General features: G+C 40.3%; 1 protein-coding gene and 2 pseudogenes across 4 annotated transcripts in view; 2 read left to right on the top strand and 1 right to left on the bottom strand.

Annotated features, from left to right (window-relative positions):
• LOC134534912 (protein big brother-like) overlaps positions 1–24,374 on the top strand; it is a 160,202-nt gene that overhangs the window by 116,089 nt on the left and 19,739 nt on the right. Inside the window, exon 6 of one of the 4 annotated variants that reach the window (XM_063373632.1) lies at positions 20,634–20,722. In XM_063373632.1, the coding sequence (XP_063229702.1) occupies positions 20,634–20,722 (89 nt within the window). Of the gene's footprint in view, positions 1–20,630; positions 20,727–24,374 lie in introns of all 4 variants that reach the window. The other 3 variants (XM_063373613.1, XM_063373622.1, XM_063373604.1) reach the window with 3 other exon arrangements.
• LOC134528648 (U1 spliceosomal RNA) lies at positions 3,454–3,600 on the top strand (annotated as a pseudogene).
• LOC134528669 (U1 spliceosomal RNA) lies at positions 3,560–3,732 on the bottom strand (annotated as a pseudogene).

The following is a 24,374-nucleotide window of genomic DNA, read 5'->3' as shown; positions in this document are numbered from 1 at the left end:
TTTTAACTTAAAATAAAAGGCAAGTTATACGTGGCGGTTGTGTTGAAGTGCCTTTGTGAGTAGTAGACTCCCCGAAAAGTGAAGAAGTTGGTATACTTGAAACAAATACGATTTGGTGGCATTGCTATACTTGTAACATCCACATTTAAGATACCTACAGGTAACAGTTATTTTTTTTAGTTAGAGCATAAATTCGTTTATGATTTTTGTTCATATGTATTTTTTTTAAATACAGTAGGGGAAAATATGCCACATCTTTCCAGGAGAATTGTTCATTATCTTGTAATTGTAAACTACCTACACTTTAAGGTAGGTAGAAAATTAGTAGTAGACAACTAGGCTCTCCAAGTTTATTAGTTACACTTGTCAATAACCCAAAGTTTATAGGTAGCTCACAGGTAAATAACTTGTAAACTTGTTGAAATTTCACTTATCGTTACAGTTTTTTACAAAGAGTGCTTTCGTTGAAATTTGTACTTCTGTGAACCGGGTCTCTGGGAGTTATGGGAGACCCCGAGGTCAGCTCGCTCCATGTATCATCTGTGTTGGGGTGGTTGTTGCGAGGTGTAGGGGCAGGGAAGTCGGGCTGTACTCAACGAGTCAACTCGATGATGTCGAACTGGAGTGCCCGAACCCGCCGGGGACAGGCAGCGTGTCGGGAACCAGGAAACAGGCGTGCCAACATCGCGGCTGGGAAGGGGGTGTGAAGTCGGGGGCCTCCCCGCGGCGCGGCTAAGCGTGAATGGCCGCCCGCCGGCCGCCGATGAAAGCGCGCCGAGGGGGGAAAGTCAGGGCACTGTTGCTTATATTTTCATAAATACGGCGACAATGGGAGGAATGCCCCGACCTCCTCCGCCGAGGGCCTGCATTGTGCGCCCGGGCGACGAGCAGTTGACGTCTCCATCGCGGGCCTTTAGGCTTTGTGCCCGGGCAGCGGGCCGGGAAATGGCCCCCCGGGGAGAGGGAGGGCATCCCCTCCCCCCTGCGCACCCCCCGGGGGGCTGCAGGAATGCCAACATTGTAGCATTGTGACGTCGCGCCTGTTTTGTTTCCCCCTTTCCTCCTCTTCGTCGGGCGCGTCAATGCCTTCCGTCCTCGTAGCCAGAGGTCCTTTTAACGCGATTACAACCACGTGACACGGCCTGCAGTGCTACAGCGGCTTCCCAGCTCTTAGAGGCATTAGTTCGCTGCTGACTTACAGAAAGTCCATACAAATAATTTCTAAAGAATTAAGATAATTTTTCAGTACCTAATAATTAAGGTTTGGTCTCACATGCCATGTTAGTTATTTCATTGTCTCGTCTTTACAACTTAGATGGCCGCCGCGCTGCATCTAACGGTGTGTAGAGCTCTTGTGTTAAAACCGCTCGAGATTTATTAAATGAGTCTGATTAAGAATGGCATTTAATAGCCATTGTATGTTTCTATACAAGTTTCGTTCCGTGGTTTCCGTCTATAACATGTACTTTTTTTGGACAGTAGAAAAAATTTAAACGGTATAAAAATTCTACACACAGTGTTGAAAATGGTATAGGAAAGTGCAAGGCGCCGTTATCTTTAATATTCCTCCTAAACTGTTAGGGTTAACTCTTAGAGTCCTATAAAGGCGCGTTATCGCCGCGAAGCCTGGACACCAGTTCGGTGCCTGTCGCGTAGAGGCGAAATATTATCATTCTCATCCATCAAATGAAAAAAAAATGAAGGCAAAACGTGGGGAAAAAATGGTTCTAATTCCCCCTAAAACGCGGAATGAAACTATGCGTACGCTCCTGGCTGCTACATGCGCGAGTCCGCCATATTGAGAGCTTCGGCTCGTGGATGTAGCAGATGAGAATAACGCTATTTACCAGTAATCAACAGTAGTAGCACCGCCTGAGTCGGCAGAGCTCGGAGATAGTCTTTATGTCACCTAACAGTACTGTATTTTTGACGTGACAACGTCTAAGAAAACTATGAACGCCGGCTAAAAAATGTCCCGTAACGCACATTGTCCCGTTACGCTGTGTTCTGTTACGCTCATTGTACGCTTGCGCCGCATCTATCCTCTTCCACTTGATTGGAACAACCATCGATTTGACTTCTTCGAGGCACATTAAACTTGAAACACTCCCATTCGTTTCCTACTTTTCCCATCATCGTCTCTTCGTTAAAGTAATAAACATATTTGAATTAATGAGTGCAAATAAAAGTAAATTTATCAATTAAATTGTAGATTTCATTTCACTCCTTCTTTGTATCCATACAAAATAGTGATAATTCAATAAAAATGATTCAATTTTATTCATAAAAGTATGCAATCATTTCATCAATGTTTTGTTATGATGTTGTCACGTTTAACTATCGTCCGTAAACCGACTTTACAGACAACCAATTTTTTTTTTAATTTGAGAACACAGGTATTAGCGGATGGAGGGTAGTTGTGAGCGGGAGTCACGATAGGACGCCGGGTCTCAGACGACGACGGCGAAGACGAGGGCGGGAACCAAAGCGAGCGATGCCGCAGCGTCTTGAGGCCGAGAGTTTCCCAGCGCGGCAAGCTCAGCGGAGCGTGACGTCATCGCCCGTCACGCATGAGTCGACACGCTCTCCGCTTTTTACGTCGCACGGATACGCGCCAGAAAAAAAAATCAGAGATATAGGGACCGTAAAAATTCGCGAGTTCAATTACCTGCAGGATGTACTCCCATAGTTCTACGTACACTCGGTCAAATGTCACCCACTCATTGGCTGCTGTCTTGTGAGACGTCCCAACGTATCAGCCTGTGATTCGATAAAGCTTTGGTCGGCCGTTTCTCATTGGCCCAGAGTCATCCAGGTGAGTTGTGAGCCAATAGCAGAGGCAGCACTGAGGTATAACTATTTGTATTTTAGCCTATCATGAAATGAATTCGCGAATTTTTCCGGTCTCTAGAGATATGTAACGTTCTAACCTCGGTACCGAGACACTTCGTGTGTTCTCATTTTGCAAATACACTTATAATGCGAAACTCGGACACAACGTAACGTAGAACTCTTTTAAATAATGCCAAATGTGATAAATAGAGACCGTAAAAATTCGCGGGTTCAGTGACCTCCAGGATAGACTCCAATATCCACTACATACTCGGGCAAATGCCAACTGTTCATTGGCTGCTGACTTGTGAGTCGTCTCGACTGGGTGGCCTGTGATTCGACACTTCTATGAGTGAGGGTCTCTTATTGGCCCTCAGTCCTCCAGATTAACAGTGAACCAATGGCAGAAGCAGCTTTAAGGTATAATTATTTGAATTTTAGCATAACGCGAAATGAATCCGTGAATTTTTCAGGTCTCTAGTGATAAATAAACGTAAATTGTGTTTTCGAACACATTTCTTGACGCGAATCACACGTAGTTTCCGCACCCGCCGCTAGCATTTGCTGCCGGAGCAGCTACGTCGAATATTGAATCATTTGATTTTTCAATTTTTTTCATTAATACTTACCTGGCGTAGGGGCTACCCTGATCAAGCAGGGGGTTCCCCCAGGGTGAGGCTCTTCCCTTGCACTTCGGTTGAGCTGACCTCTGCGATTACCCCAAATGTGGGTAACTCGGGCGCGTAATTTTTGATATATACCGACTACCAAAAATTACGCGCCCGAGTTACCCACATTTGGGGTAATCGCAGAGGTCAGCTCAACCGAAGTGCAAGGGAAGAGCCTCACCCTGGGGGAACCCCCTGCTTGATCAGGGTAGCCCCTACGCCAGGTAAGTATTAACAGACTGATATTTTTAACTATATAATGAAACAGCTCCTATAAAAGTGAAAAAGTCTTGAAAAAAATAGTAAACCCCTGCTTTGACAATGATTTTTTTTAATACTTCCCGTCTTGTAAAATTACTTTAGTTTAATACTATAAAGTTTCCCTTTGGCTATGTTCGCGCCTTCCACCACAGATGGCAGCAGCTTTGTGGTTATTTCAATAGGTAACGAATTAAATATATACGTGATGAAATAATTTTAAAATTCTCAAGATGAATAACAAGCTCGAAAATTTCATCCAGTAATGTTATGCATTATTTAATTTCAAAATTGAGATTAAAATTGAAAAGTTTAAGTTAGCTCGCGATGTTTTCTATCGCACCGCCGTTGGCGTCGCGTCTGTCGCTTTGTTGTGATTCCAGCACGAATCCCGCGTCCAACCGTCGCGGTTGCACCGTCTCTTTATCCGCACGAAGGCCTTAACTTGCGAACCCGCGAAAGTCGTTCCGTAGCTTCATGCATATCGTGTTTTTTTATTTACTGTGCTCGACGTTTGGTCTACCCCTAAACAAAATGGAGCATGCACGCAGTTAAAATATGGCATTATACAAGAGCATAAAATTGCAGCAACATTTACTAAATTGTGAAGTTTTCCCGCCATTTTCAGTCTTCACTTGTGATTGTATTTAATTTCTGTAAAAATAAATTTTCATGTACGATTGCTTCCAAAAATTGTAGATATATATGTATTCTTTCTGAAAACTAATTTAAATTAAAAATGTCAATATTTGGCTCAATAATATAACATCCTATGATATTTCTCTAATATTTAAGTAGGGTTTTCTTTTTTCTGAAAACATATGCACACATAATTTAATTTCATCTTAATTTTTGTATCTACATACTTATTTTTTCCCCTGTTCATAATATGGATTGTAAAGTTAAAATACCTCATGTGGCATAAATAGAGTAGCAACACTCATACACAAGCTTGCTTTTAAGTGTTGAATTTCCTGATAAATTTATGTGATGGTGTAAATTAAAGAAAAAAAAAAATAAAATAGATCCAACAAGTATTAAGGCTCACCGTTACCCGAAATATTGGTTTAATAATTATTTTTTCATGCAATTATTTTGGTTTTTTAAGGTGCGCCGGATAAATACTTAACAGCCTTTGCTCTGTCGAATGACAGGCAGGTGGATAATCATACTTACCTACCTAATTAATAGCAACACATTCACTCACCAAAGGTTTATTTTTTTTGTGATTCACCACGGATCGGTAATTATGACAGCTTCTATAGTTTAATTTTCTAAATATTTTTTAATAAAAATCGGGAATTAGCTTAAAAAAAGACTTGATGGGTATATTTGATCGGTGAACTAAACTTTTATTAGCCGGAAGTAGGATGACGTAGGCTGTGGCGTTGATGCTTCTGTTTAGGTTACGTACGAAGCAAGTAACAGAAATTATCTTTCACTTCTCGTTCTGTATTGGAAAACACTTTGTTAGTATGCGTGTTTCTTTAAAACAACATTACTAGTACGACTTTTTAAAATCCTTATTTTTTTCTTTTTCTTTTCTTTGTTCAAGGTGAAAGAAATGTCCTGAGCTGATTCAAACTGATGTATTTCTGAACAGCTGAACGTTCTTGATCAAACAAAATCAATCGCCAACTCAAGTACATATATACTTTCTTCGGGCGCGCCAAAATCGAGTAAGTACCTCGTTTAGCCGAAATTTAATTTAGCAAAAATATAAAAAAAAAAAACTAATTCTTACCCGGGTGATCCAGACAGGCTGTTGTTCTCATCACATATATCCGTTTATACTCCGTCCCAGCTAATCTGAGCACTTTTTAATCCTTAAAAAGGGTTTTCTTTCAGTCACGAAGACTGTAAAATACGAAACCACTTGTATTGGTGTGTTTTTTTTTTTTTTTTCAGTTTGAACAAGTTTAATTTAGCGCAGTTGTCGACTGGACGGATCTTCAAGAGTCGATTCCACAGAAGCTCAGTCTGTCTGGAATGTACTGTATTTAAAAAGGGGCGCGCCAGGGGAAGAGAGGAGGCAGCAACGCAATATGGATCAGCTGCCTGTAGCCACCCCCGTGCTGAATGCCTCACCTCTCCCCTCCTTGGTTCACATCCCCCTCACCCGTGTGCTAACTGCGCGAGGGTTCTTCCTCCCCTTTATTTCCCCTTTGATCCCATCCCCCTCTCCACCCAGAAATACTCAGTACTCTCCTCGCCCACCACTGCGCTAATGAAGGGAAAGGGCTGATGTATGGAGCACCTGACAGCAGCTGACATGTTTTTAAAATTTGCTCCGCAAGTTGCTGGGTCACGATTCGCCCCCCTCCCGCGCCCCTCCCGCACCGTCCTCGCAGCACAGATCATTCCCCGGACTCTCTTATTAACCCCGGACCACTTGCCCCGACGTGAGTCACGCGCCCCGGCGGGGGGGGGGGGGGAGGGGGGGGGGCCGCGATGCGCGCGCACGCAATTAAAAACATGGCGCGAGTGACTCGACGGGAAAACAAGTGAATTTTTTTTTTGCTCGGCCTGCTGACGAGTTCCGCGTCGTACCTCCTGAAGAGGCCGAAACTCCTGTGATTTCTTCGTCTCTGGTAAGGCTGCGACGCGCGCAGTATTTATTGGACAAGCTATAGCTGAAGAACCATGTCTCGCCCGGAGCCTGTGCAACGTGAAGAAGCTTCTTCTAGTAGCATATATTTGAATTTTTTTTTAACTCATGTAGACAGCAGGGCCGGTGCAAGGTGAATTGGCGCCCTAGGTGAAAAACCTTAATTCTACCCCCCCCCCCCCCCCCCCCCGGCCGGACACACCAAAAAAAATTTTCCTTACCTCAAAATACATCAGGTAATCCTAAGATTTTGTCAACAATCAAATGTAAGCAGGCTTGTGTTTTTTTTTTTTTACTTTTTTACCTATTACAAATCATAAACAGGTCACCGTGGACTTTAAATAATTACTTATATCAATATAAACATTCCAAACTGTTACAAAAATCCATTTTCATCTAGTTTCAATAATCGTTAAACATATTATATCAGCTGTTATGTGTCGTGCTGCGCCGCCCCCAGCTACTTGGCCCCCTAGGCGGTTGCCTAGTTCGCCTATATAGACGCTCCGGCCCTGGTAGACAGTAGGTATAAAACAAAACAAACAAAAAAAATAACTTAATGTATTTTGAACTTTTTATTGCAAAGCTTGAAGGTACACGATGTTTTTAGTTTGTCCATACGAATAGTAAACAAATTAAAAAAATCCTGCGTGGCGTGCCTACTCTTGAGCTAGCCACGTCTAGTGTCCCGTGTGAAAAACACGGCGTTTCCCAGTTAACATCTGCCACACAGTGTGTAACTGCCCATGTGCCTTGTTGATACTCACACAGCGAATGCAAGTCGGATGAGAAACTGCACTCGCTTGAAATCGAGGGGCAACCGTTGCCAGGAGAAGCAGAAGGCAACAGCAATGCAATGGAGAAATTTTATCATCAAGATGTACCGAAATTCTGCTTTAAGGGATGCGGGAACGGCTGATGGTGGTGGTTTACCGAAATCTCATGTAGACAGTGGCCTTCCTCTTGTTCCGAAGGTCAACAGTGCAAAATTACATCGAGTTCGGAGTGAAACTGTACATTTTATAAGAAACAAACAAAATGAAACTAATAAACTAATAAAACCAAGTAGCATAATTACAAATGTGTAGATCGTAACTGTCAGAACGTTAAAAGATAAGTTTGGGGGGGGGGGGGGGGGGGGACCGACGTAAAACTGTTGAGTACCACAGTTTATGTTTTGAGGTAATGCACTGTTGAATGTCGTATTTACGATTTATCAAATTCATCTCGCTTTAAAGTATGGACGGCAGCAACGTTTTGTAACCTAGACTATTTGCCAGCATATACGTACTTCACGACACGTGTTTCATAGTTAGAATTACAGCAAAAATATGAAACAAAATCCAAGATGGCAGGGCCTCGTAAAACATACAGCTGGAGGAGTAGCCTATTAGTGAATTTGACTTTGAATGGGTGTATGTACTCCAAGAATTTCGGTTGCTGTCTCTAATAATTAAACCAAGCGTGATAGCATTTCGTATAGTGGATGTCTAGCTTTAAGATCGCGCGTAAGTGTTGCAGATAAGGTTCGTGAAACTACTTTCAAGACGATGATCCATCCACACAAGAATCCGTTTCAAAGACGCCGCCTGCTTTTTTCTCAGGGAAGGGCGAACACAGAAGAAACTGTTACCTCTCTGTCGGTGTTGCCTGTGTCGCACAGTTGCTCGTCAGTGTGACAAAAAGGAAGGGGGGGGGGGACCGAGCTGAATGAGCTGCCCGGAGGAAGAAAGTCTCGATTTCAGCGGACGCTTTATGTGCGCCTCGCGAGGACATTCGCTCACGGGTAATTTGCCCCGTTGGGAAGGGTGGAGGAGGGGGTATCGGGCCCGGCACAGGGGGATCAGTGCCCGGGTCTGAGGCACAGTCGCCGCGCCCAGCAGCGAGTGAGTGCGCCGCGTGATTCCGCCAGATACACTACCAGACACCGATAATACCATCTTTGGGAGTGCGTGACTTGATGTAGGCTTTTGGACATACGCCATTGCTAAGCACATGTACGTCTGTTGTTTTCGTCTTTTCGTTTTGCTGTGTTTTTTTTTGTCTCGTTTCAACTGTTGTGCTGAATTTTTGGGTTCGGTATTTTTGTGCTGTCATCATTTGTGGTTTTTTTTTTTTCCGTTGTGTTAGTGTATTTGTCATTTGTGTTTTTTGTAGTTTTCGTCTACAGACCTACAGGTGCTTAGCAATGGCGTATGTCCAAAAGCCTACATCAAGTCACCACTAATACCAGACACCGCTAATACCAGACAGCTTCGTGTCTGTTACGTTCTTAGAATGATTCGTGCAATGGGGATTTTCATTTGATACAATTTCTTGCACGCAAATTAAGAAATAAAAAGGAAAAAAAAAATAAACCCACAGTATGTTTGTGCATGATGACAGGAACAGATGCCAGTTCCCGAAACCTCGCAACTGTTTCGTCATAGGAAACCTATTGCGTTCGTCGGTGTTTTCGCGTTGTGTTGTCCATAATTTATGTTTGTCTTCTACGCTGTGTTCGTATATTTTGCTGCGTTATCAGGGTTTTGTTGTCTGCCTGCATTTACTGTTATTATAGTCTAAATGTCTTGTCGTGTTCGTCCGTGCTGTTATTATTTTTTTTCATGACTAAATTCCTTCCATGGAATTCTCGTGCGCTATGATATTTATGTTTGAATGTGTTCGCCTGTCTTGTCATCGTTGTGTTGTCCATAATACCTGTTCAGGTACATAGTGGGGTTCATCTGTTCGACATAGCTGATTTATGCTTGTTTTCTGTGGGTTTATGTTTTCGTGTTTATTTCTTATTTTGCATTTATGAAATTTTCCCATGACAAACAGTGCAAAACAGCAATGGCATTTGTCCAAAATATTTATTAAATTCATGATTTTTGAGTTGAAAACCTTTCTTTTCTCTCAGCGAAGATATTTTTTTGTCGTTGAACTAACCTCCAGTGCTTGAAAATTTCCTAATGTATTTGAAAAATATGTGTCACCAGATACTAAAAGACAGTATTTAACTAATCACTAATAAAAAAATTATTATCGTGTAACGCCATTAACCAGGTTATTTTTCATTCTTTCGCATGTGTTTTTAGTATAGGTATAACTGAGATGTCTCTAGTCATATTTTATTTAGCCTACCGTCGCGCCAATCATAATAGTACTTAGTCCAGGTGTCTCTTGAACGTGAAAAGCAAATAGTTTTTTTTTTCCTTTTTGAAACCAAATAAGTCTATCCAGCAGTCTGAGATTCAGGTATGTATTTCTATTCACTCTGCAAACGAGAATATTTTGTTATTCTTTAGCAGCGAGCCACAATAAACATCGCCTCCATATCCATATTGATTTCGTTTTAGTTGAGTAATATGTGAATTTTCTTTTTTATGTCTTCATCTCTCGTGCAGAAAATATTTTCATTGACAAGATTCTTCCCGAGCCGTGCAGCTTAACTATTGGAGGTACTGCGACAACACAAAGCATAATTGCCCGAGTAAGAATCCGAACCAAATATTTCTGCAAAAACTATTTTGTAGTGGTACAGCGGTTTTTTTTTAGATGTACATACTTACAAGTATGTATAATTTTACATGAATATTTCTGTTACAAATTTTTTTTTCCAGTGTAGCATAAGGCTCTGAACCGGCGCGCTGTAGCCTCAACATGGGCATAGAGCATGAGACTTGTGTGGTAACTGTAACTTGTTATGATTGTGAAATGAAGATGAAGACGTAATACAAGTCCCCGAAGTGCTTAGAAGAATCTGTGCCGGGATTTTCACGCATAACCATTATCTTGAAAAAACGTCTTTTAGCCATTTTCACTTTTCTAAAAATTACAGTTTAAAAACAAAAAATACTGAAACATCCGCCGTCAGCGTACGAATTATTAAATGCTTTTCGTAAGCAGACACAACTCGGATATCTTGATCAATTTTAAAATCGCGTCGATTTTTTTTTTTTTTTTTTTAGCTGTTTGTGTGCCCAGGTAGGCGGGGCCCCTTAAATTTGGTTCCACAAACGACGTCGACCGAGATGAGATTATCGCGTCTTCTTATTGACGTGTTCCGTCACCATACAGCAACTGGACTTTTCCCGCGAGTCCTTCGTGTGCAGCAGGGCACGGCATATAATGCGACGCGGCTGACACACACAAGAGCTCGGATTTGTGTTGTACCTGTTCGTATCTGCTGTTGTTGTACCTGTTCGTATCTGCTGTGAGGTCAGCGAAGGTAGGAGTTGTGGGAGGGTGGGGGGGTCGTTTCTTATCCAGGGCACCCTCATTTCCGACTGACACGCTTCAAGTGCCTCGCACAAGGCGAACAAGGCGCGACCCCTAGGGGGTCTCGTGTCACCGATACCCCGCCTATAGCGTCATCGTGCACCTGCCGACGAGGACCCCGGACGGGCGCCGGCCACGTCGAGGTCCCGCGAGTGTGTACTCGCACCTCTCTCAAGTGTGCACTCGCAGCCCTCAAGTGCGCACTCGCACCCCGCGGTACACACTTGGAGCTGGTCTCCGGCCCAGGGTCGACATATCGAGAGCACCGCTGACAATAGCTATGTGCTTGAAATATACTTTGCCACCCAACGAATCCGCCCAGTATTTTGGCCTCAATGGTGACGGAACAATTTCCTGAATTTAATTGTTGCATGAAAGAAGTTTCCTTCCAGTTTTCTAGTGCCGAGGCACAGAACTAACTTTGTTTGATGCGGCACCTTTTTTTTTTTGGGAAACTATCTTAGAATTATACTGCCAGTTTTTTTTACAGCCCCGCAACTATTTCATTTTTGGTGGTGAACCTAGCGCACATAGACAAATATTTTCTGTACTTTTACAGTAAGATTCCTTTTGTAAAGCGGTTGCCAAGAAATAGTTTGTAATACTACCAAGAAAGTTATTGTAACTATGTACTTAAACTGGCTATGATTTTTTTTTTGCATTTATGAAATACGTTTTTTTTTTCGAGATAATACTAAGTTACTATTACGAAATTTTGCGTGTAAATTAATTTTTTTAACTGATGTTTCATTTAAGCATATATATTTTTTTAAAAAATAATGTTAAAGATATTCCAATATTCAACAATGAGACTTGTACCTATTATGTTGTATCGTGCTTATTTTGTGCGAAGTTAATACTGGGAAGCTATTCAGGGAACGGGTTACAAATAACTTAAACTATTGGACGACACAAAACATAAATGCCGGGGTAAGAATCTGAAACAAGTATTATTGCAAACGCTATTTTGTAGTGATACAGTTGTTTTCTTTTACATGTAAATACTTACAAATCTGTAATTTGGCATTGGTATTTCAGCTCCATTTACAAAAATTTACAGTGCAGCGGGGGTTCCTGCAAACTGTATTGCCATCATATTGATAATGGGCACTGTCATCCGTACTTCTCAACGAACATCGAAGAGTTCCAGATGACGGAATGTAGCCTTATTACCTCTTCTACCTGTTGTCTACAAAGGCCTGGTGAACCAATTTCAGTACCTGTTAATATAATTTTCTTATAACTTTTTTATATCACAGGGTTATATTTTTTATAATTTGGAATGATAAAATTAATGCGAAATAATATATACCTATTCGCACGAACGTGTCGATTTTAATTTAGAAAAAAAATAATATATTTTTCTAAGAAAATTTTTATATGATGTAAGTGGTCGGTCTCCAACTATTAATAATATCCTACCTATTTAATGAGCGCGATGAAGTGGAGCGTCAAAAAAAATCAAACACAAGATATCAAAAGGCTGCTGGAAATTGAAGTTAGTTGCGTAACTTCAAACAACTTTACTGTATAACTTAAAGACGATTTGGTGAGTTTCGTGACCTGTAAAAAGCCTGTTTTTTTTTAATGTATCGAGTTTAGATTTGTTACGTTGTATAAAAATGTAGCAATTACAGGCTGCTGGTCAGCTGTTGTAGGAGATTCATACTGAAAATATTTATTTACTAACACTACCAACAGACGTTAGATTCGTCGCGAAATTTCACTGGCTGGAATAAATGCATAAGATTTTTTTTTCGTGAGCAAATTTCACACAGATGATGAGCACAGTCGTGTGCATGTCTTGCTATGCTTCACCAAAAAAAAATGTACTTTCACAAGGAAAATCTTTGGAAACTCAGTTTCCAGCGATACCACTTGTGAAACTGAAAGGCAAACTTTGTTCCTACCATTTTATTTGGTGCAAAGCTCTAACTTGCAGATTCACGTGTGATATTTTTGGAAACTGGGTTTTTCAAAGGTTTTCCTTGTGTAAGTACAAAAAATAATAATGTTTCCAGTGTTGTGTTTATTAATCGTGAATCCAGATTTTTGTGGCCGCCTGCCTCCGGATGTTAAAGCGCCATCTAAAAAGTGGCTAAGATTTCGTGGAAGAGAAAGGAGCCCGTGAGAATGGTTGTGAGGATCTGTTTGAACAAGACACTTGGGGCTCGAACCGTTGCCATGTATTGCTGCGAGACGCTGCTCCGAACACTGTATTGTTTTTGCATTTTTTTTTTGTAAATGGAACAGAAATATTCATGTCAAATTATTCCAGATATTCGTAAATTTGAACATTTACATGATAACAACTGTGTCACTACAAAGTCTCAGTTATACTGGGTTCAGATTCTTACCCGGGCATTTGAGCTTTGTGCTGTCCCAGTATCTCCAGTAGTTTATTTCTAAACAGTTCCTTCAATAGCTTTACAGCATTAACTGCACACATAAAAAGCGCGTAACAACAAAATAAAGTCAAATTTAAGTATTCGATTATCTTTTCTAAATTTAAAAAAAAAATAATTATGCGTCAATTTTTGTACTTTGAAAATGGTATTTCATGCATGCAAAATTAACCGTAGTCATGTGTTGTGCAATTTACATCTTTCTTGTAGTGTTACAAGCTATTTCTTGGCAGCTGGTTTCCAAAGGAATCATTTTGTAAAAAGCACAGAAAATATGTAGGTATTATGTGCGAGTCGCAGGTGCGCGGTGGAGGCGGAGATGGGCCGCTCTGCTCCCGGCGCGGTCTTAGAAGGGTATCATTACAGCAGTCAATGGGGGCAGGTAATCCTATTAGGAGCTGAGCCAACAAAGCGCCAGGTACCGCCGCGGCGCGACTCAAACATCTGCATGTCGGGCCGCGGGCAACGTCCTTCGTAGACCGCCTTCTACCCCCACCACCCCCCCCCCCCCAACCACCTCCAGTTCCCTCGCTGCTTCACTCCCAGCTGTGTTCGCAATTAAAAACAAACACAAGCAAGTGCGTGGCTGCCATGCGCAGAGTCAGATATGTATATACATACCTATACATAAGCGTTACTTTTATTCAATAGGTTTCGCGAGGAACCTAACATCTGTAGGTGGTGTTATTAAATAAGCATGTTAAGTGTTACATTTGAGTATTGAGTACAGCAGCTGATCACCAAGCAGCCGATAAACACTATTTGCTAGCTCATGCTATATTGCGTTATCAACAATATTTCAGGAATATTAAAAAAAAAGTTATTTCATTTTTACGTTGCCACATTTTATTGCGAGTTACTTATCCCGTTAGTGTCACTGATTTACTATTACAGCAGAAATTACCTGAGATATAAATTATCTAACATTTTCTTGCCAAGAAATGTTAGGGAAATATTAATAGATTCCCAAATACCGCTAAAATACCAACCTTCTCTCCTTTCATTGGCTCTTTGGCCGATGGGCACGGCAGTTGGCCGAAAGTTATTTGACGATAGGCACTTGACCGAAAGACAGCCGATAAGAAGAAGACCGACAGGCAACAGAAAGAAAAGCACTAGACCGAAAGGCAGTTAGCCGACAGGCAATAGACCGACAGGCACTAAACCGAAAACCTGAAACTATCTGGCTGGAAAAATGTCATAACTCTGACAAAAGGTAGTTGACGAACATACACTAAACCGAAAGGCATTTGGCCGTCAGGCAACAGACCGACAGCATTTGGCGGACAAGTAATCAACCGACTGGTAGTGGACAAGAAACCTGAATCTTTATCTTGCTAGGAGATTGTTAAAATAACTAAAACGGTCATTTTATAAATGGCTTTTCTATAAGAAAATTCAGATTCAACACCAGTAAATCATTTATGGTGAGCCGTAAAGTTATACGGTCACTACATATTTTGGGTTGGTGTCACACGATGAGTTGGTTATTCAATTTGATTGTGATTACTATTAGTTAAAGATTATTACTATAAATGTATTCCAATAGCTTTATGCATTTGTTATTTAGTCACAAATTTTCTCGTTAAATATTAACTACACGTTATTGTCGAGCTGCAAAATGTCACGCAAATGGTAATAATTATGATTACTTTTTACAGCTTTTAGATAAAAGAAAATTTTAGACTAAAAATAAATGCAAGATAGCTATCGTGATTAAAGCTCAGGAAAAGCAGACAGATGTTAGTGATGACGAGAAATTGAAAGAAAAAAATAAACATGGCGCTCGAGTTAAATAGTTAAAACGCGTTAAGCAGCTCCGAGAAGGTTAATGCTCTCCATCACTGTCAAGCTGTGTGTGCTACGGTCATTGGCTACGGTGGAGGTAAGAGGAACTGGCCACTTAACCTCATTAATATTTTGCAGTCAGGTGAGAAAAATATAACTAAAAATTTTCCATTTAGTCAAACATTGAATACTTTACTTTGCCTCTATTCACGATTGTGCACAGAGAAAAATGTGGGTTCCATACAAAACAATTAATTTATTTATTTATTTGGTGTAACAAATTTTTTTTTTTTGCTAACCATATTTCACGAGAGCCTAGCAAAATTTATTATGTAGGTAGGTAAACCTAACAGAATGTACAGTTGATTTGACGAAACTAAATTTGTCGGGTCAGCGAAATTTTTTTTACTACAAACTGTTTGAATTAACTGCATAGCATTATTTTTTCCGCCTTATGCAAACAAAACCTTTCTTTCGGTGTGCAGGCCGGCTTTTGTATGTATGCCTTTGTTAGTTTCTTGTCAGTTTTTTTTTTTGGGAGGTTTCAGTTTAACGTCGTCGAATTCTTCTACTGATAGACACAGAGACTTGATCCAATAGCACTGTCTAGAATTAAACCAGTCCGGAGCCGTTGGACAAGGCAGTTTGGGCCTTATGCCGATACAGGCATTCGGCAACGCACCGCCAGAGAGGAAACGTTTTCGGAGCGGTGTAATTATACTGTCTCCGGCGGACGTCAAGTCACGCGAGCCGCCGCTCGCAGCGCTGCTGTCGCTCCATTACCGGCACGCCACCGCGGCAACAATGGCGCGTCCATATGTTGCCGCCCTGCCTGCTGACGCTAATTCTGACGTTCGACCGGGAAGTCGTGGTCGCAACTCCTACTTCTCACACAATACAATTTCTTGGACATACGCCATTGCAGTTTTACACTGTTTGTAGTGGAAAAAATTCAAGAACGCAATTTAAGAAATAAAAAAATTGGTTGTCTGTAAAGTCGGTTTACGGACGATAGTTAACGTGACAACGTAATAACAAAACATTGATGAAATGATTGCATACTTTTATGAATAAAATTGAATCATTTTTATTTTAATAATAAAAGGATAAATACTTGAAATTATACTAGTAATCAGATTTTTAAAATGCAAGAATAATTAACCTTTATTGCCGAAATTGTTGTTGTAATAAGCAATGAAAACCACATTAACTTTTCACTTCACTTTATAAACAGTCGACGAAACAGTTCACGTGTAGATGACTTGTAATTAATTTTAAAAACTGGCGTTTTGCTATAAAGTTTAAATATAACTATGAACAAGTTTTCATATAAATAAACTGTAATCAAATACCCATCATCAATTATATGAATCACCATAGTTTTTTAGTCAATGGTAACATAACCTATTATTACTGCACTCGCCGACAGATGCTACTTTTTTAATAATAAAAGAATAAATACTTGAAATTATACTAGTAATCAGATTCATTTTCTTACGTACATTTGACGTAGAAATTATTTCATATTACACATCTATAAACAAAGTTTTCAGTTTTCACTTCTGTCGGTGCGGCGCAAGCGTGCAATGAGCGTAACGGGACACAGCGTAACGGAACAATGAGCGTAACGGAACAATGAGCGTAACGGGACACAGCGTAACGGAAGAATGTGCGTAACGGGACACTTTTTCGTGCGTTTAGCCGGCGTTCATCGATTTATTAGACGTTGTCACGTCAAAATGAAAACATAAGCCCACAGAGAACAAGCCTAAATCAGCTATGCCAAACAGATAAACCCAACGATGTACCTAAACAAGTACTTTGGATAACACAACGACAGCACAGACGAACACAATAAAACTTTAAATATCAGACAGCACAAGAATTCCGTGTAAAATTAAGTCATGAAAAAATATAATAACAGCACAGACGAGCACAGTGAGCTAACAACGAAGTGACGTTTTCAAAAATAACGCTAAATACAGGCAGACAACAAAACCTGGACAACGCAGCAAATTTAAGAACACAGTGATGAAGATAAATATATATTTTAAACTAGGTTTCCAACTTCTCCATTATAATCGGAGTGTTTGGTCTGACAAAATCTGTTTATTACACACGACATTATCAAGTCTTTTAATTGTTTCGGATTGAAAACTGAGCGACAGATATGTCCTCAGAGTAAAGCAGCACTCTTGACACAGGTACTTCGGCTAGTATAGATGGCAATAGAAGGATCATTGAGGTATTAGCAGGGACATGTATTTTCCGCGAAACAATCTGAGCTGACGTTAGACTGCAATAAAGTATTCCCGCACCAACGGTTTCTTCGTTTTAATTGTCTGCCGTCTGCAAGAGAAGCCATTGCCACCTTTCACCAGGCCAATCAGGACGAGTTTCCTTCCGCACAGAATTGCTGCGATTCGTGCGCCGACAGTGGACATGTACCTGAGAGAAAACCCAACTAATCACGAAACACAAACGATGACATAATGTTTTAAACACCCCGCTAGTCTCGAAATCTTTTCGGGAAAAATACATGGCCCTATGTACTAGTCTATGGGTTGGGTGTCTGACCTAGATATGAAGTCACAATGGTTGGCAATTGGTAAGCAAAATAACCCGCAGCTGAACAGAGGCTGGTGTTAGAAATTATGTTTGATAACTTCTTAAAGGATTTCGTTAGAAAGGAATGTAAAAACGCCATCACGAAGTGATCATTGTTAAACAGAGTTGTTTACTCATCAGCAAGGAATTAACGTTAAACTAAAGTAATACAAAAAAACTTTCGCTGTCCAGATTACAAAAGGGGATTTTTGACACAGTAAGAACTCACACGCACCAATTCCCTACTTCTTACCTCAAAGAGTGGGATAGACCACACTAGTGGAATACTTCTCTCTCACGCCGTTCTCTGCGGTATGCGTTTAAACGTATGTTTTGGCATATTTGTTTGTTTCTTGAATCAATCTCATTTGCTATTTACGAGGATTTTTTCATGTCAGGGGAAGCATTGTTTAGTTGTTTTTTGTTTTTGTTTAGCTGCATAAATCACTTTCAAAAAATATATGCAATGCAAAGACAAACACACCTTTACAAACAGTCCCTGACTTTAGTTAAAATACGATTTAGGATTCACTCAATTCCTTCCAGTAACTGTGTACCTACTAAATAAATTACTTTGTCATTTTTCTTCTCACATTATTGCCAGTGCGTATATTACAGACAAATAGTTTAGTTAAATTTTTATAACGTTAGAGATTCTTTAAGGACAATTTTTACGAATGTTACACTTTACAAGCATTGTATATCTTTTTTGTGCTGATATTTTTTCTCCAATATTTACTATTTTTTAAAATGTCAAGTGAGATTCAACCTTTTTTTTAATGGTCCTTCCGAAGAAGATAATTGTCTCGACAATGTATATCATTTAATATCTATATTAATATTTTGAATATTTGATCACAAACATCTGTATATAGTAAAAAAAAAAAGTTGGAATATCCTTGCAGTACGTAAACAATTCGAAGATTTTATGGTTTGAAATGTCACGCGTGGTTCAGGAATATCATTCAATTTTAAACCACCCTTGTCAAAATAATCTTTCTTCCACTGGACAGACGGGACAGTGTGTCTAATGATATGTGAAGTTTCGGCGCAAAACCAAGTGCAGTTTTTGTTTATTATTGCCTTTTTTGAATAACGACAGGACTTCTGGTGATAGAGAAAATTCAGAAAACACGAAAAACTCCAGGAATTGGAGATTTGTTTTTTAAACCGGGTAAACGCGTGGAATATGAAAATATCTTAGTTACCAAGCTATATTAGTATTTTTTTTTTGTATTATTGTGCTCTTTTGAAAACATTAAAAAAATACTTATATCCTAATTAAAAATGCATGTGCCGTTGATAATATGTACTTACATGTTTTTTTTTTCAACAATAATCAAAAGTAAGATATATAATGAGCTGTGTATTGACTTAAAGCACAATTAAATATCACGTCATTGGCATTGATCTGGCCACAGTTAATAATGCATAGTTTATACATATGACCAAATATAATATTTTTCTTTCCGAACTGGCAGTGATGGGAATAATAACATTTAAAACTGTTAACTGTGTAAGAAAACACTTTTAATCGTCAGTTGAGCGTAGTTAGTTGAGATTTGTTTTGATAAGTACATGCCTACATACGTGTATTGTATCTTGCAAGATGAATAGATGAGACGCGGGGGAAATGTATGTTTTGAAAAGGTAAAAGCTAAGGAAAATGGTTTAGAGTAAGTGTAAAGTGTATAGGAACCCTGAATAAATTAATGTACTCATGCATAGACGCCATTATGCTGTATTAAAAAAATAAAATTAGCGGGACCAAATAAATCGAGTTAGATCCACTGTCTGAGATGGTTGAGAGCGATTGTGTGACGTATGTGCGTGTGCACAGAAAAGTAAAAATGTTGTACTTTGAAGGGGATTAGACCTCGCCATCTTGGATTTTCCCCTCTTTCTGCTACTATGCTAATTATAAACTATATCGCTTTTTTTTGGCGTGTCAAGACATAAATAATATCTCACAGACCCTCTTTGCCTTGTTGCAGCCACATATTTACTAACTGGTTTTAATCTATAAGTGCCGCCAGGAAATAATTTATTATTTCACGCGAGCGACTACAACTATCATGACAATCACACCAGTTCACGAGTGTTGACTTCAACAAGTAGCCAAAGCTGAGTCCTATGCCATGTCAAACTATATAAAAAAAATTAGCACGGAAGCTTTATTGCCAGCGGTATCAAAATATTTGAAATTTCAAAATGGCGGGACCTAATCCCCCTTAACAATATATATTCCTTTGGATACAAGTTGCTACAAATAGTTTGTCACGCTACAAGGAAAATATTGTAAATTTGTACAGCAAATTGCCATGTTATCTTTGCATCGACCTTATAAAATACGTTTATGGAAGCAACAATGAATGTTTGCTTACGAAAATAGGTGCATAATTTTTAAATTTTTGTTGATGCTTTATCAGGGTTTCCACACTATGGAAAGTCAGTTAAAGTCAGGGAAAAATCAGGGAAGTTTAATTTGGTCATGGAAGATCGGGGAGTTAAGTTTGAAACCTAGAAAAGACATGGAAATTTCTCAACGGTAGTAATTTGAGGAGGCAATATCATGCTCCTGTAAGCCATCACCCAGACCTTGAACACATTATTTTCCAGATAGTGTTTTATAGTACATAGTCATATACGCTGTAAAATGGCGTATGCAAAGTTCTGTTGGAACTAGTGCAGCTGTGGGTTCGGAGGGGTTGGGAGAGGCTAGATTGTCTGTATTTCTATCAGAAATTTGCAAAATAACTAAATTATTTAAAAAAAAAAAAAAAATGTAATTTTGGTCATGGAAAAGTCAGGGACTTTTTTCTTTAGAAAATTCTTTATATACAAGCATATGTATTTTTTTTAACCATGGAAAAGATAGTAGAATATTCAACAGTTGCACTTTAGGGCCTACTTTGTATTATTGTGCTTATTAATGTGCGCATTTTATACTGGGAAGCTATTCAGGTAACGGGTTTCAAATATCTTCAACAAATGTAGGTACCGGGACAACACAAATCTTAAATAAATGCCCTTGGCAAGAATACTAACTCGGTAATATATAGGTATGTATATATATATATACACACAGATATAGAGTTTACTTTCATGTAAATGTAAAAATGTACAAATATCTGTAATCTTACGCAACTGCTTCAGTTCCATTTCCAAAAGTGACCGTGTGTGCGCGTGTGTGTGTTCCAGCAGCTGCGAATGGCCAGCAGCCTCCAGCATCACGTGACGACCTCCGCCGCGGGCCGGTGCCACGTGGGGCCGCAGCGAGTCGGCCTCTCACTGCAAGTATGCCCTTGTGCTCTCCCCGGCCTCCTAGCACTCGGGGGTGCCCATCTCCCAATAATGATGGAGCACCCCCCCCCCCCCCATAAACCAACAGTTCTTACCCCCATACACCAACAGTTGTTGGCCCCCCCCCCCCCCAAAATAGATAATTACCTAGGAATTTGAATATTAAAGTGTCTAACCAGGTGGTCCGAAGGTCCTAACACAGAAAATTTTCAAAATATGTTTGTCAAATATAATACTAAAATATTGAGCGAAAATTGACACTTTACGGGCAGTTAAAATGTCAACTGATAACTTTCTTTAGATTTCTTAATTTCCCCTTTCAAAGTGTTTGAAATTCCCCCCCCCCCCCCCCCAAATCCACCTCCTCACCCCCCCCCCCCCCCCCACCATCACCCCGGAAAATATTTTCTCAATAGTGCATCATGCGCCTTGCATCCCCGTGTGAGTCACCGTGCTTCACTCAACTCTGCATCTGCACTCTGCATCTGCACTCTGCATCTGCACTCTGCTTCCCATTCAACGTGCTAGTATCCTAAATTATTTGGCTTCTAATATTTTGTGTTCTTGCGCTTGATTCTAAATAAAATCATAATATAGCCATATTTAATATTAAATTAAGGTTTTCCCCTACTTAAAAGTAATTTTTTAATTGTGCCTACGAATTTAAAGTCAAATTTTTATGTCAATCGTTGCATGTACTTACAGCATGAATATACAGTTTTCATTAACCGTTCGCATGTAGCCTTCGTCTTTAACATTTTTTTAGTATATCATACATTAAATCAATAAAAATTAGGTTTACCAAAAACCATAGAAATCTGAGTTTTTCATGGTTTTGTAAAAATTTTTTTATTGATTTAATTAATTATGTACTAAAAATAAAGAGTTTAAAGACCCAAGGAGACATACGAACTGTTAATCTAAACTTATATAGCCTACCACATGATTTCATGCTTTGAGTAAATGCTAAGATTGACATAAAATTTGCCTTTAACTTCATAAAACCATTATATAAGTAAGGACTTATTTAGTAGGAAAAAATTCCAAAGCTATAGTTTCTCTGCTCTGCCGAGTTGCTGTACTGCCAGCTACGTCGAAATATTTAAGGTGCAATATAGTTATAGTTTCCCTTAAAAGGCGACAACCAATGAACAAGGGCGAGGACTAATGGCCGGAAAAATTCGCGATAGGACTCCACAGGACTCTGCATACTCGTTAAAATGTAACCTGTTCATTGGTTCGTTGGCTGCTGACTTGCGATACATCTCAACCGAGCTAGTTGTGGTTCGAGACTTGTTTTTGGTCCCGTAGCTCCACGAGTCCTTGAAGGGGCCCACCTAGTCAGGGGTGTATGTGTGTTAGTGAGGCGGGATGATAAGCGCGACGCTCGCTGGTGCTTCCAGCGCGGTATAGCCTCTAAGCGCAAGTCTCTGAACTGGCGCGCATTCGTCTCGTCGTCACAGGATAACTGTGAAATTTGAGCGGTGACCGTAACATTATATGGCGGAGAAATGAAGATAAAGGTGTTATGCAAGTCCCTTAAATGCTTTCAAGAATCTGTACCGATTGTTTTATGCCTGAAAATTACTCTGAAAACACGCGTTTTAGGCATTTTAACGCTTCTAAAAATACAGTTTAAAAACTTAATCCGAAATTAAAAGTACTTCGTAAATAGGCCCTACTCGGATATCTTGAGTAGTTTTGAAATCGCGTTGTTTTTCCTGAAGCTCTGCACACCGTATGTGTGCCCAGGTAGGCGGGCCCCTGAAGATAAAACTGTGAGCCATTGTCAGAAGCAGCACAGGGGTAGTGTGTATTTGAACTTTTCAGAGTATCAAGGAATGAAACCGCAAATTTTTCAAAATGTCCTCTGATGTTCGGCGCCTCGTGTTTAGCGTGCGCGCGAGATGCGATGATCGCTGGATGCAGCTGTGGCAGAGAGCGTGGCGGCAGTGATTCACTGGCGCGTCTGGACAGCTGCGGCAGGAATGCGCGAGTGACTCACTCGCCGCTCAGCCGTGACTACGCGCTAGGGCCGTGTTGTGTTCGACTGGCCGAGCGCATTGCACTGATGCTTAGAGACCTGCAAAATTCGCGGATTTATTCGGTGATAGGCTAGAATTCAAACACATAAACCTCTTAGATAATTTTGCTATTGGCTTACTGTTCATCTGAACGAATGTCAACCAGTTATAAACCCTCAACCAAAGAAGGATCGAATTACACACAAACCAGCTGAGACGACTTACAAGTCTGCAGCCAATAAACTTGCGTTCTTGCCCGAGTGTACAGGGGTATGTGCAGTCTTATCCTGAAGGCCATCGAAACCGCGAATTTTGCAGGTCTCTACATGCATGCTATATATATATATATATATGTGTGTGTGTGTGTGTGTGTGTGTGAAATTACGGAGAAGCGCAGCCTAAAAATTCCCCAGAAACCTTCCTAACACATATATACAAAAAAAAAGTGGGATAATGTGAATTGACGTGAAAAATTTTATTCTTATATTTTTGTTTTAAACGGCTCACGAAATACCGTTGCAATAAAAATAAAAGTAAAATTTAAAATACTCATACTTTTGTGCTGCTTCTGCTATCAGTTCACAGTTAATATGGATGTCTCCAGGCCAATGAAGAGACCATCTACCTCAGAGCTATTGAAAAACGAGTTACCCAAATGGGAGGTCTCAATAGTCAGCAGTCAATGGGCGAGTGACATTTGCTTGAGTTTGCGGAGCATTGTGGAGTCTATCCTGTACCCAATGATGGGAAACTGTGCTCAGCCTGGGGCCTCCAGAAAAAACGCTCCCGCACGAGAGGTGCCAGAGTACCTCCGAGGTACCAACGACCAACCTCGTCCGAAGACGAAACGTAGAGATGTTTGAAGGGCAGCCGAGCGGGAAATATAGCGTGGAATGTCGGGGTCTCTGACACTAACTAGATACACGATTACTGCGGTACCCTTGACAAGATCTTTGACGACCCTGAGCCAGTTACAAACACGTTGAAGAAGTAATTATCCAATAATGGGTAACTCGCCAAAGGGTTGTTATCGATCAATGATAGAGCCGTGCATTTTTCGCGAAAAGAATTTCAGACCAGCTGTGTGTTGAAACTTGTTTAACGTTGTCCGTGTTTCGTGGATGGCTGGGTTTATTCTAGGTGCATGTACCAAGTGCGGAAGCAAACGCGTCCTGATTGGTCCGCTTGCAGACGGCCGCCAATTACAAATAAACTATCGCTAGAGCAGACACAACTTATTACTAGACACCTGAAAAATTCGCGGGTTCATTACGTGCTATGCTAAAATTCAAATAATTATACATTAGTGCTGCTTCTGCCATTGGTCCACTGTTAATCTGGTGGACTGAGGGCCAATTAGAGACCCTCTCTCGTAGAAGTGTCGAATCACAGGCCACCCAGTCGTGACGACTCACAAGTCAGCAGCCAATGAATAGTTGGCATTTGCCCGAGTATGTAGTGGATATTGGAGTCTATCCTAAAGGCCATTGAACCCGCGAATTTTTCCGGTCTCTACATTACTAAGAGACGTGAAAAATACTCGTTATCTTCTGTTACTAGGATGAACTCCACGCTGTTGTACACAAATAAGTGGGTGTCTGTTGTCTATTGGTTGCTG

The sequence above is a fragment of the Bacillus rossius genome, chromosome 1 (genome assembly GCF_032445375.1).
Source record: "Bacillus rossius redtenbacheri isolate Brsri chromosome 1, Brsri_v3, whole genome shotgun sequence".
Lineage (NCBI taxonomy): Eukaryota > Metazoa > Arthropoda > Insecta > Phasmatodea > Bacillidae > Bacillus > Bacillus rossius.
This window is presented reverse-complemented; position numbering and strand designations above follow the sequence as displayed.